The following is a 14,448-nucleotide window of genomic DNA, read 5'->3' as shown; positions in this document are numbered from 1 at the left end:
TTGTACTTTGTCCTCTCTTATATAGACTTTCCAAAATCCTCTCCTTTTTATGACATCATGGCACATGTCCTAAACCTCCTTGATTACTTCTAATGCCTTCCCTAATATGACCTCTTCCTTATTCATTAATTCCCTCATGGATCCTTTCCTATTAGGCTTGGTTTAGTCCCCAAATCCCCATGTTAGTTTTTCTCCCCTATTTGAGGTTTCCCAGACCTGTTAAGGGATATTATTCTTCATGTATTAACACATATTTTTGCCAAAATCACCATAATTATGGTATTGTTCTCTAGCTGCCTTGTACCAATGCTCCAAAATCGGATTTAGTATTGAAGAAATGTAAAGTGTAAACAAGAAGATGAGAGTAAATTAGATATGGGAAATGGATCCGCATCGAACCTTTGGAGTAATAATAAGTATATCTCCTAAGATGTTTTTTCTTTTTTAACCCCAAACTAATTAACCCCTAAAATAACCACTAATAAATTGCAACCGTAAAACCATACAGACGCAATAAAGAAAGAGACAGATAATCTACAACACTCTTGACACAGGCAGATGGCATGCATCCTCCGTTTGAATCAAGAGAGACATTGTTGTGTGATGGCCAGAGATGGGTAATGTGGGAGTGACAAACGATTGAAGCATGTGTGGGATGACGGCAGGTGATCATGGGAATTGGATGTCTTGTAGATAGTTAAAGGATAGGGCAAACCAGAAAAACCATCTACAGGAAGGTATTTCACAGAGGTCCAAAAGAAAAGAAACTCCCTCGGCTGCTCCATGGACATACCCTCGATAACCTTCCAAAAACAGCAAATTTGCACATCGTTTTTCTGTAGTCCACATATTTCGTGTGGGCTTTCCAATATTTTAAACAAATAGGTTTACCACTTCCACGCAACAGACAATCAAGACCTTTCAGCTCTATACCTTGGAAAAAGTTTTTCGCCAGCCTTCCTTTACAAAAGATATCACCAAAACCTCGTTTAAAATACGGAAAATGGGTTATTTGTCCAAATATTTTTAAAATATGGTCCAAATAGACGAGTAAAAATTATTATGGGTGAAATGGACGCCAAAAAAATAGCAAGGATGAAACTGGATTTATCCTGACTTAAACTTAAAAAATATCAAGGATGAAACTGGATGCATCCTGATGTAAATTAAAAATAAGAAAAAGTTTTTGAATGTGGGTAGGATGAAACTGTTTACATCCTGGCTATTTTTACATTTTTGTCCATTTAAACAGTATCAAAATTTAAATGTCTTTTTCACCTAGGAATTGTTGATTTTGGTCTTTTTCATCAATGGATTGTGTTTAAAATATGCAACCTTTGCTGACATTTGATTTGACGTAGATATGCTGAATGAGAAGATGTACATATTGTTCTCTGTTCTTACTATTGAGAACAATGTTGATCCCTCCAGGGCACAATTCCACGGTTTTCCTTGATCCAAACTCTTCAATTTCTCTGACAAATCTCAACCCCATAACATCTGAATCAACTAGGTCAGCATCCATCTCCAAAATATTTTTGCAACTCCTATACATGATTGGATCTGCACATCGTATGTCTTCCAGGGATATTTTCCCCTCTGCCAAGTGCAAGAAAAATACCCGATCAAATGCAATCCCAACGTTTACTTCATGCATCAATGCTAAAGCAATAACTTGACCACAGAAGGCAAAATATTTAAGTCGTCTCGGTTTGACTTGTGCTGGGTTGGGAAAGAATCTGCAACGATCCTCGGGGTATTCTACAAAAAGAGAATATTCTGGACCAAAGAGAGCTTGGCATACCAAGAAAAGCCACTCCCGCATGACACCATGACCTGTAGCTACCTCGTCTTTGAATTCCACAGAGAGGCCATTATGTAAGGACCCGGCTTTTACGAGAATAATGTGCTCAAATGATTCTTTCAGCAAATGGGACCTGTCAATGAGGATTTTGTGCAGCTCTCTGCCATCGTCTTCTAACTCAGGAAGCATCATCCGCATCAGATGTCTTCTTGATTCAAAATCTATTGCAGAGTCATACTTGAGAAGCCATAGATGATCATCACCCTTCTTTAAGTGCCAAATAAGATAGCTCATCGCAAGGGGAAATTGTCGAAATGCCAAAGAAAGAAGCTTTTCCCCATTATCGTAAAGCTTTGCTATGTTGTTCAACTCTTTCAGAATTGAAAGCAGGTACGACCACCCAATATTAAATTCCAAATTGTATCCTGCGTCCGAAATAGCTACCTCTAAAGAGTCCATGCACTCCTCGAGGATCCCCGCCAAAATTGTTAAAGACAAATGAAACATATAGATATTATTCAAAGAATGTGGGTACCCATAGTTCTTGAAGTCATACGGATTCAATGGAAGTGATCCTTCCTTCACTCTCACATGATCGTCAATCGCACTACGGATATGGAATGAAAACAACTCGAATTCGGAGAAATTTCTCTTAAGACTCAATAATTCAGAAGCTTCTAGAGGTGATGGTGACAGGTAAGTTGATACTAAAGATCTTCGCAACTTCATGTGTATCCCAATGAAAATCTTGAAAATATGTTGGTCTATTTGAAAAGGAAATTGATTTCAGTATGGATACAAGAGTTTCACGATCCTATACCTATAAAGGCCGATCCTATACCTATAAAGGCCCTGTGCGGGAAAAATTGTAGAGCCTTTTATAAAGTCAAAAATATTTTTGTAATAATTTTTCCAACGACAGTAAAAAAAATGTCAATAATCTTTAAAACTATGGGCAATGGTGCAGTAGATAAAACGTTAAGTTAAACGCAATAACTCTTTTTGTTAATGTGGCCTACAAGAACATATCCGAGGGGAACTCAAAACATAGATAAAGATGTGTATAAGTATAATCCAGGGGCTACGTAATAATCAAAGTGACATGGTAGCCTTCGTGGTGGCACTCTAACCCTTGGTCGGGTGTTCGAGTTTTTGAAAACCCAAAATAAGGTTTTTTTTTCATCAAGTAACTGGACTGGACTTGGAGAGAAAGTAAGTGTACATCAAAAGGAAAAAGGCCCTCGACAGAGTTGGGACCTGTGTGATGGCACGGCCTGCACGCCTTCAGGCCCGACTCTGGCGTCTTTTGAAGATGAAACGTCATTTCCAAAAGGCATGAAACCCTCTATAAATAGCGAAGGATTCTTCCCATTACAATCATCAAAAATTCTTCAGAATCAATTACAATGCGTTCTTGGTTTGGTCAAGGGAGTACAACCTTTGAATCCGGCAACGTTGTTAGGGCTTCATTATATCCTGACAGCAATATATCGCTGACCGATTGTACTCGCTAATTTATTGGAAAGGGTCGAAATAATTGCTGAAAAGAATCGCAAGGCCTTGAAGCTCCAGTGATACAACATTCTTTTCGTTTTTTGTTTTCATCCTCTATTACCCTAAATTTTCCAACAGAATGAAAGTCTGCAAGCTACGTAGATAGCCATCGATATATTAAGATGACGGCATAAAAGTTGGATGTCAACTATACATTCTATACTATCGTACTCAAATTCTCAAACTATGTAGGAAAAAAATGGAAAAGTTAAGACGATCTGTGTCTAGAGAATTCAATTCTTACATATAAACACATGAAAGTTAGAAAGGTTCCGTCTTGTACAGGAGTTCATTACTTTTAAACTTTATCGTCCACAGCATAAGTACGAACAAAGATGAAACAAGTGCCCATTTATTCTATGATTGTTGGCGAACAAAGAGAATTTGGAATTATTTTACCCAAGGATGCAATTTCAATTGGAGTTACGATAGAAATATTTCGACAACTATAAAAACTTGGAGTCATAATTGGGGTGATGAAAGACTTGACCGTATATGGAACAACCTACCGGTTGCAATATGGTGGCGCATTTGGAAAGAAACTAACTCTAGAATTTTCAATCACAAAAAGAGAAATTTGGAAAGTCTAATTCGAAATATTAAGATGCAAGCTTATTTTTGGGCGGAGTCAAACATTAAATTGTTGGGTTTGATGGCTAACATGGTGATAGGTTTATGACACTCGTATTTCTAACGGCCGCTTTGAGTTGGATTTGTGTCTATTGGTGTTTGTTTTTTTTGTTCTCAATCCGCTCTTTGGTATTTTTCCTTTTCTTTGGGTGATCGGTTCCAAAAATCAGTCTCCTTTTTTTTTGTGTCCGTTATATTTATTGGGTTAAGGTACCCCTAAGTACCTTTTTATCAATAAATCCTTTCCTATTGACTGATAAAAAAACATAAGTACGAGAAGATTGCTAGCTTGTTCCTCTTCATAACGCCGGACATCCGGACCTTAGACTTCTTCTAATATCTCTTAGACAAAATTCTAGTGATTAACGTTTTTTTCAGTAAGGATTTGCTTTGAAAAATTGCAAAAAAAGAATTAAAAACTATCACTTATTTTCGGACAAAAATAAAAAGGAAAATATTCACTTTTTGTGGGACAGAGAAAGTATCAATCTTAAGCGAACTATAAAAACCTGATTGTAATACTTAGTTTTCTGGGGAAATTGGGGATATGCCCCAAGATCGACTATCATCTTGGGGATATGCCCCAGGATTATGTTTGCCCCATCAGTCGAAAATTTCATCCAAAACCGTTAAGTAGTCAATATTCACACACATTTGGGATTATATATGTGAATTAAAAGATAAATATACTATATACTAACACCTTACAAGGTTCAGGAACATATTCTGAAAGAAAAAACCTCGACGAAATTAGAGAAAAGTTCAGACAGATTTACGATAAATTGACTATTTAACGGTTCCTTGACGAAAACCGTTATTTTGGGACATATTCCCGAAAACTGGAATCCTGGACCGTATCTACAAAATGACAGTTGATTTTGGAGCATATCCCCAATTTTCCCTAGTTTTAATCGTAATGAACACAACCGTTCTCTCTGTAATACAGATCACTGTTAACACATCCTGGATTATGACTAGAGTTGACCTCCTCTGAATGCACGGCGGCGGGTGCGGATGCATCATATGGTTTTTGTAGATGTAAACTCTCCTCTGGGATATGGTAGACTACTTCGAACAATTGAGTTCAATGAAAGGTAAAAGACTCCTTCGTTCGAAAATATTTGCATGTGACAGAACGTGAAAAGGAAATGCATGCAACTTCTAGTTACATGCTAAATTAATAGAAAATGGTTACTTATTGAGTGTAATTATGATTATAACACCACTTGTTTAGTTAAGTAAGGAATTATTTATGCCAAATCTATCCTTAGCTAGCCAATAGGTATTAATTAATTAGTTCCCTTCTTTCCAATAATGGTAAAATTATGATATGTCTTCAAGTCAAGCTACAATCAGTTAATGGTAGTGAATGGTAGATCTATAGTAGCCCTCGGATCATAATTAGATCCACCTGTTTTAAAATTTAGATTAAATGTAAGATGATTAATATTGTCAATTATTAATTAGTCAGACCTAAAAGCTTACTGTGAATGTCATGTGGCGTGTCGTGTGCGGCTGTCTTTTCTGTATAGACGACTTCCTCAGTTGCTCGATCGCTATCTGTGTGTCGTTTGAGTGTCTATAAATAGAAATATGCTCACTAGTTTACTCACTAACTACTTCATCAAATTTTCAGTAATTATCCATTAGCTAATAGCTACTTATTTTTTTCAGTTATCATGGGAATGGCAGATATCCATTCCAAAAGTTCTTTCTCTGTTGCAATTTTATCTATTTTTCTCATCTTCTACGTAAGCAAAGTAGCTGTAGCCGGGAAATTATTTCCCGCCCTAGGGATGGATCCCGTACAACTGGGTTTAAGAAAGGAAAAATTTAGTCATTTTCGTGTATATTGGCACGATAACGCTGGCGTCACGAATCCGACAACAATTCAAGTAGCAGGTGCAAATTCGACACAAGATTCAATAACTGGGTTTGGTGCTGTTTTGGTGTTCGACGATGCTCTAACAGAAGGATCAGATCCAAGTTCCAAACGTCTTGGACGAGCTCAAGGAACGTATACTTTAGCGGGCATTGATGAACCTGTGGCACTTGTGAATGCCAATATTGTTTTCACAACTGGGAAATATAATGGCAGTACTTTAGGTATAATGGGGAGGAACATGTTGCTACCAGAAGTTAGAGAACTGATTATTATCGGTGGTACCGGACTTCTTCGATTCGCTCGTGGTTATGTTGAAGCTCGGACTCAGCTTCTTAATATTATAGCTCGACAAGTTATTGTTGAGTACAACTTGTATGTTTATCATTATTGATGATCTTAGATTTTTTTTTTCTTTCAGTTATGCTAGTACTCTTCCTTATCTCTATCCATGTAAGGATATGAAGGCTATCTATCCTCTTGTGTCAGTGTTCTTCGTTTTGTTTATTTTCTAGATAAATGTATGTTTCTTGACCTGTAACACTATTTTTTTTTAAAGTTAACATTGTCAGCTGTTCTGCCGGAATTTTCAGTTTCTTCACGTTCTAGTCTGTAGTCTGCAAAAATAATACCCCCTACATTATAAAGTGAACCACTAACAAACCCATTCTCAATCCGGCTTACACTGTCAAGCCCACAGCTGATTGGAATTTTATTCACTAGTAAGGGTTGTGAACAAAACCTATATTTTAATATTTTTGTCAAAATCTTAAAATTAACATATCAAATAAATCATATGTCCAACTTTTACTAATTTTATCTCTTTGAAAAAGCTTTCGGAACGATTTACCCAATAAGTATAGTTAATGGAAACAAAATTTAAACTTTCAAAAGAATATTGGAAATCATTCTTTTCTCAGGTTGCATGACATCATGAGTCCACTTTTTCCTAGTAGATGCTAAATACACAATTAGTGAATATATAAAAAATTTCATGCTTTTTTTTTTAATAGGAAAAGATAATTCATATAACTTAACAATGTGACACAAACAGTTTCTCTTGAATGAGAGTTTTCAACCATACAGGAAAATTACTTCCCCAGAACAAAGGAATACTACTGTTTTTAGCTTCTTTAGCCAAACAATGGGCTACTTCATTTGTGTCTCTAGGAACGTGAGTACATACCCAACTACTGAAACGTCCTAACATTTCCTTACAAGCAGTTGGGCGTGATCCTAAAAGCAAATTGTCTAGATTTTGGTATGGGAAACGAATATTCCCAATTGGGGCTACTCCTCCCTATAAAAGGTCTAAGAAACGCCCTACAAAATAGCTGTAATTGCTAATATCTCTGTATAGCCCTACACCCCCTTGTTTTGATATTTCCAAGGAAAAAAAAAGGGTAAGTGGTAATCAATATCATAAAAGAGTACCCATTCAAAAGAAAGGGATGAAAAGAAAAGTAGGACAAAGTAAAATACCGATCTTTACTTGAAGTCCCCGTATTATTTTGCGTTCAACGATTTTCATTTTGGTGGGGTGGGGAGATTGCACCTCCTTTAGTAAAAGTAGGACAAAGAAACTGGCAAGTGGAAGCGTATGATGCTTTAATAAAGAATGTGTGCCTGGCTAGTAGTGATCGAGAATCTCACATTGGAATGCTTGTTTTCCTTAGTTTCGTACTTGTTCCGCAAGAATTTTTAAGTACAGAGGCAACAAATTCCGTCTGAAATTACTGCTTGACATCAAGAGAAGACTCATGTCAGTGACTTCAATCAGTCTATAAACGTACATTCTACCACAAGTTCAAGAGGGGACTTTTTTGTTTTCGCTACCTCATCTTTATCTGTTCGCTGTAATACTCTACCTTTTACATACCTTCATCATGCCTATGGAAGATATTCTAGTCAACGGTGTAACTGAGATCTTGAAACCGTTGATCTCTCTAGTTTCTCAGCAGATTACTCTTGCATGGGGTGTAAAAGAAGATTTAAGAAAACTTAAGGATACCTTAGAGTCAATTCAAGCTCTAATTACTTCTGCGGAAGAAAAACAAGTTAATGATGCTGCTGAAAGACTTTGGTTGAGAAGGCTTAAAGACATTGTTTATGAGTTCTCTTACGAAACCATGCGTCCTCGTAAGCACAAGGTACGAGCTCTTGTCTCATCCTCCAACCACTTTTATTCAAATTCAATATGACTCGTAAAATTCGAGCCGTCAATGAGAAGTTAGAGGAAATTAACAAAAACAGTGACAGGTATATGTTGCGAAATATTAGTAATGCCCAAGACAATCATACTAGGGAGCGACGTAACCGATTAAGCTCGTCTGTTGTGAACGATTCAAAACTTCTAGGGAGAGATGGTGCAAAATCAGACATAATAAATATATTGATCGACAAGTCGTCGCCATCAACATCGTCATTGGGGATTTCTTCTCGACCAGACAACATTTCCACTTTATCCATAGTGGGCATGGGGGGATTGGTTAAAACTACAGTAGCTCAAATGGTCTATAAGGATGACTCCATCGTGAGAAACTTTGAGCGAAGAGCTTGGGTATGTGTCTCTGATAATTTTGATATCTATAAGAACTTAAGAGACACCGCAGAGTCCATTACTAGAAACAAATATGAGAATCCATCGAAATGTCGACGTACTAGCGAACCAAGTCAAGGAAATGTTGATTGGTAAAAAATATCTGCTGGTGCTCGACGACTTGTGGAATGAAGATGTCGGAGATTGGGAAAAACTGAAGAGTTACCTTATCCATGGCGGCATGGGAAGCAAAATACTAGTCACTACACGCAGTCAAAATGTTGCATCTGTTGTTGGTGGTTAAATTCATGATCTTGAAAAGTTATCAGATGATATTTGTTGGTCCATTATAGAGGAAAAAATACTATGTCGAGGTGGAGCAGTACTGACAAAGAAAATGAAAAATACTGGAATTGAAATAGCAAGGAAATGTGATGGCTTACCCCTAGCGGCGAACTCACTTGGAAGTTTAATGTGCTCGAGAAAAGATGAAAGCTCTTGGTTGTTGTTAAGGATCGAGCAAGAGAGAGGAGAGCATAAACGCGCGGAAGCAATAGGCTACATTGAGAATAATTCGGTGTGTCAACTTTCATGGCTCAACAGCCTATTTATATTGTTCACAAACTTGACGACCACTCAAGGCACTTTCCTACCTAAGATCAAACTCTAAACATAGACACTTTCCTAATATAACTCAAACTCCTTAAAGTGTATATCTCCTAAATATAGACTCCTATATTATTTCCTAATACCCTCACTCAAGATGGAGCATGTAGATCACGAATGCCCATCTTGGACCAAAGAAATTTAACTTCGGTTTTCTTTCTTTTTTTTTTTTTTTCAATACTTTTGTGAAAAAAAAATCTTCAGATCGTAGTTTAAAGACGTTTCGGTCCCCTTCGTAGTTTAAGGACATTTCGGTCCCATCTTCGTAGTTTTAGGACATCTCGGTCCCCTTCGAAAGTTTTAGGACATTACGGTCCCATCTTTAGTTTTAGGACATCTCGGTCCCCTTCGTAGTTTAGGGACATTACGGTCCTCTTCGTAGTTTAAGGACATTACGGTCCCCTTCATAGTTTTAGGACGATTTCGGTCCCTTCGTAGTTTAAGGACATTCGGTTCCCTCGTAGTTTTAGGACGTTTCGGTCCCCTCGTAGTTTAATCGTAGAATACTTCTTGTACTCTTGGTTTCTTGGTTTCTTCGATAGAATACTTTGTGTACTCTCTCGACAACTCATAGGATTTTAACCTACTATTGTTGTTTTTTTCTCATCACCTCTTGGTGATTGTTTTTTTTTTTTTTTTTTCTCTTCTTCTTTTTTTTTTCTTCACAACATGAATGTTGTTTCTTCTCCTTGTTCCAGTCACGCATTTTGCGAAACCTTCACACTTCTTTGTTCTTCAAGATTCTCTCACAATCCTGTCGTCTTTACAAAGTCTGCCACACTTTGTAGGATATCCAAGTTTCTGCCACAAACTCTTCAACCACACTTCACTTCTTCTTATTATATTGATGTTACAAATTTGCCACGCTATCCAGATTTGCCACATTTTTCGTAACAGATTTGCAACGCTGTGACATAATTGTCACACTTCTGTTTGCAAATCATTCAGGCACTTAAACAAACACCTTGTCTGCACTTATCTATTTCCTTTGAGGCTTTCAGCTCGTCTTCAAATCACCTGCAATACCTTTGCTTCGAAATTCTAATCCAAGACATACCTGTCTTCTTTCCTATTCATCTCAACTTCCGGAAACGTTCTTCAATTGTAACCATTCATCTGTAACTGACACCCAAAATAACAGCAGTGACAACCACTTCCTTGATGCTTTCTCTATGTGAAACTCACCTGAAATTCATCATAAACTCGAGTTCTGATCACAAGCCAATTTCTGTCGTCCATTGTTCGTCACCATCTTTTAGACCTCGTACACAGAGCCATCTTTAACCCACTGCAATCTTCTCCGTTGCTTCACAGGTTGAACGACGAGCACATCTTCTCAACTGATGTGTTACTTCACAACGGCAGACACCATCTTCTTTCCTGCTCCAAACTTTACCAAAACAACAACTGCCAGAATGGCATCAGTTCTTCGCTTGTCTTCTCTACCAATCTTTGGAAAACAGTTTCACCAACCATGGCAGCTTCTAAATCAACCCCCGGACCAACTTCTGAAACATCCTTGAGCCTGAACTTTACGACCATCCATCTTGGCTTCGAACGTAAGTCATAACCCTAGGCAACAAACCACTGTAACCATAGCATACATGACATCGGTATCTCCCTGTTCTGTAATTACGAAACTCTGAAAACTTCCTTGTTTATCTCAAGCTTTCGAGAAACTGTGAATCTCTTCTCATCTTTATGCCAGACTCCATACATGGTTTGATAGGCAACGTAGTCTTCAGCAGCAGAATAAGACCAAGAGTTACGCCTTCTTCTTATCATCAAACTTAACACGATTCTCTTTGATGAATTCTCTTCATCAGTCTATAACCATCACCGGTATAACATCACCTGCAGCATGACTCCATACACAACAGCACCTAACTCGAGCTCCATCTTTTTTTTTTTTTTACATCTCGATCCCATCTTCTTCCAGGCCATCATCTCATCACAGAGATTGTTACCATGAACTTCCGTTAATGGAGATAACATTGGAAGCAACTCTTTCTCCCTGTTCTACTGCCAACCATCTCTGTCTCCGACCATGCTTCTTCTTCCATCCTCATCTATCAACTATAGCAGCAGATCATCATCGCCACTGCCAAGCTCTTTCACGAGTTTGAATCTCACGTACCGAACTTCCTTTTATGTTGACTTCTAAAAATAGTTCAATCAACCCATGTTTCCTTATTAACTTCGATTCACGTCAGAACCCTAACTTTTTTTTTTTTTTTTTCTTTTGAAACTCTCGTTTCGTCCCTCCGTGTAGACTCACACAGATAAAGCTTGCACCAGGTCTTGGAGCAGCAACATAGGTCTTTCTTCTATAGAACCCTCGTTATCACCACGACTTCTCGAGCTCCAACATCTTCTTCTTATCATCACAGCAAAACCGTCTTCTTGCTGTTTCCTAATCCATATCAACACCTTCCAAACTCTGTTTTCTCGGCTAAAGCTACTCGTCTCTGTTCTTACGACAATGGCAGCAACAAGCCATCATATCTTTCCTGCTCAATATTGCAGGACTATACAGCTTAGCACCTTTTTTTTTTTTTTTTTTTTTTTTCTCAAGCCCTTAATCAATCCTTCGCAACAACTCACCATCTCGTTGGAGTTCTTCTCAGTTGAAACTTCACGTTTTTTTTTTTCTCGACCAAACTTTTGTCCAATTAATCTTCAAATAACAGCAGCCAGCATCGCCCCTTCATAACTTGTTGTATCTGCAAGCTATTTTCGGTCCCTGTTTCACCATCTGAGATGCATCTCTTCGGCTCAATTACGTACACCAACACGACTTTAACAAGTCTTCTTTTGCAGCCTTCTCGTTCAGGAAAAAACTCAACTACGAAAGGCAGCAGCAACTTTTTTTTTTTTTTTTTTTTACCCTAAAACGAAAAACAATAGAACTTCTCTAACTCTTTATTCTTCTCCTCTCTCCCTCTCACCTCGCTCTGATACCATGTTAAGGATCGAGCAAGAGAGAGGAGAGCATAAACGCGCGGAAGCAATAGGCTACATTGAGAATAATTCGGTGTGTCAACTTTCATGGCTCAACAGCCTATTTATATTGTTCACAAACTTGACGACCACTCAAGGCACTTTCCTACCTAAGATCAAACTCTAAACATAGACACTTTCCTAATATAACTCAAACTCCTTAAAGTGTATATCTCCTAAATATAGTCCTATATTATTTCCTATACCCTCACTCAAGATGGAGCATGAGATCACGAATGCCCATCTTGGACCAAAGAAATTTAACTTCGGTTTCTTTCTTTTTTTTTTTTTTTCAATACTTTTGTGAAAAAAAAAATCTTCAGATCGTAGTTTAAAGACGTTTCGGTCCCCTTCGTAGTTTAAGGACATTTCGGTCCCATCTTCGTAGTTTTAGGACATCTCGGTCCCCTTCGAAAGTTTTAGGACATTACGGTCCCATCTTCTTAGTTTTAGGACATCTCGGTCCCCTTCGTAGTTTAGGGACATTACGGTCCTCTTCGTAGTTTAAGGACATTACGGTCCCCTTCATAGTTTTAGGACGATTTCGGTCCCCTTCGTAGTTTAAGGACATTACGGTTCCCTCGTAGTTTTAGGACGTTTCGGTCCCCTTCGTAGTTTAATCAGTAGAATACTTCTTGTACTCTTGGTTTCTTGGTTTCTTCGATAGAATACTTTGTGTACTCTCTCGACAACTCATAGGATTTTAACCTACTATTGTTGTTCTTTTTCTCATCACCTCTTGGTGATTGGTTTTTTTTTTTTTTTTTCTTCTTCTTCTTTTTTTTTCTTCACAACATGAATGTTGTTTCTTCTTCTCTCTTGTTCCAGTCACGCACTTCTTGCGAAACCTTCACACTTCTTTGTTCTTCAAGATTCTCTCACAATCCTGTCGTCTTTACAAAGTCTGCCACACTTTGTAGGATATCCAAGTTTCTGCCACAAACTCTTCAACCACACTTCACTTCTTCTTATTATATTGATGTTACAAATTTGCCACGCTATCCAGATTTGCCACATTTTTCGTAACAGATTTGCAACGCTGTGACATAATTGTCACACTTCTGTTTGCAAATCATTCAGGCACTTAAACAAACACCTTGTCTGCACTTATCTATTTCCTTTGAGGCTTTCAGCTCGTCTTCAAATCACCTGCAATACCTTTGCTTCGAAATTCTAATCCAAGACATACCTGTCTTCTTTCCTATTCATCTCAACTTCCGGAAACGTTCTTCAATTGTAACCATTCATCTGTAACTGACCCACAAATAACAGCAGTGACAACCACTTCCTTGATGCTTTCTCTATGTGAAACTCACCTGAAATTCATCATAAACTCGAGTTCTGATCACAAGCCAATTTCTGTCGTCCATTGTTCGTCACCATCTTTTAGACCTCGTACACAGAGCCATCTTTAACCCACTGCAATCTTCTCCGTTGCTTCACAGGTTGAACGACGAGCACATCTTCTCAACTGATGTGTTACTTCACAACGGCAGACACCATCTTCTTTCCTGCTCCAAACTTTACCAAAACAACAACTGCCAGAATGGCATCAGTTCTTCGCTTGTCTTCTCTACCAATCTTTGGAAAACAGTTTCACCAACCATGGCAGCTTCTAAATCAACCCCCGGACCAACTTCTGAAACATCCTTGAGCCTGAACTTTACGACCATCCATCTTGGCTTCGAACGTAAGTCATAACCCTAGGCAACAAACCACTGTAACCATAGCATACATGACATCGGTATCTCCCTGTTCTGTAATTACGAAACTCTGAAAACTTCCTTGTTTATCTCAAGCTTTCGAGAAACTGTGAATCTCTTCTCATCTTTATGCCAGACTCCATACATGGTTTGATAGGCAACGTAGTCTTCAGCAGCAGAATAAGACCAAGAGTTACGCCTTCTTCTTATCATCAAACTTAACACGATTCTCTTTGATGAATTCTCTTCATCAGTCTATAACCATCACCGGTATAACATCACCTGCAGCATGACTCCATACACAACAGCACCTAACTCGAGCTCCATCTTTTTTTTTTTTTTTTACATCTCGATCCCATCTTCTTCCAGGCCATCATCTCATCACAGAGATTGTTACCATGAACTTCCGTTAATGGAGATAACATTGGAAGCAACTCTTTCTCCCTGTTCTACTGCCAACCATCTCTGTCTCCGACCATGCTTCTTCTTCCATCCTCATCTATCAACTATAGCAGCAGATCATCATCGCCACTGCCAAGCTCTTTCACGAGTTTGAATCTCACGTACCGAACTTCCTTTTTATGTTGACTTCTAAAAATAGTTCAATCAACCCATGTTTCCTTATTAACTTCGATTCACGTCAGAACCCTAACTTTTTTTTTTTTTTTTC

General features: G+C 38.1%; 2 protein-coding genes across 2 annotated transcripts; one reads left to right on the top strand and one right to left on the bottom strand.

Annotated features, from left to right (window-relative positions):
• Positions 1 to 1,321: 1,321 nt before the first annotated feature.
• LOC113326869 (E3 ubiquitin-protein ligase UPL5-like) lies at positions 1,322 to 2,533 on the bottom strand. The gene has a single exon (XM_026574539.1). It carries the CDS (start codon positions 2,531 to 2,533, stop codon positions 1,322 to 1,324), a length of 1,212 nt encoding a protein of 403 aa, XP_026430324.1.
• Positions 2,534 to 5,677: 3,144 nt separating this feature from the next.
• Positions 5,678 to 6,300, top strand: LOC113326651 (dirigent protein 2-like). Its single transcript, XM_026574347.1, has one exon. It carries the CDS (start codon positions 5,785 to 5,787, stop codon positions 6,262 to 6,264), a length of 480 nt encoding a protein of 159 aa, XP_026430132.1. The 5' UTR covers positions 5,678 to 5,784; the 3' UTR covers positions 6,265 to 6,300.
• Positions 6,301 to 14,448: the final 8,148 nt, after the last annotated feature.

Source organism: Papaver somniferum, unplaced genomic scaffold (assembly GCF_003573695.1).
Source record: "Papaver somniferum cultivar HN1 unplaced genomic scaffold, ASM357369v1 unplaced-scaffold_10, whole genome shotgun sequence".
Classification (NCBI taxonomy): domain Eukaryota; kingdom Viridiplantae; phylum Streptophyta; class Magnoliopsida; order Ranunculales; family Papaveraceae; genus Papaver; species Papaver somniferum.
This window is presented reverse-complemented; position numbering and strand designations above follow the sequence as displayed.

What these genes read in the sequence shown, in the direction of transcription:
- LOC113326869 (XM_026574539.1), bottom strand. Translation starts at nt 2,533, where the DNA reads ATGAAGTTGCGAAGATCTTTAGTATCAACTTACCTGTCACCATCACCT.
- LOC113326651 (XM_026574347.1), top strand. Translation starts at nt 5,785, where the DNA reads ATGGATCCCGTACAACTGGGTTTAAGAAAGGAAAAATTTAGTCATTTT.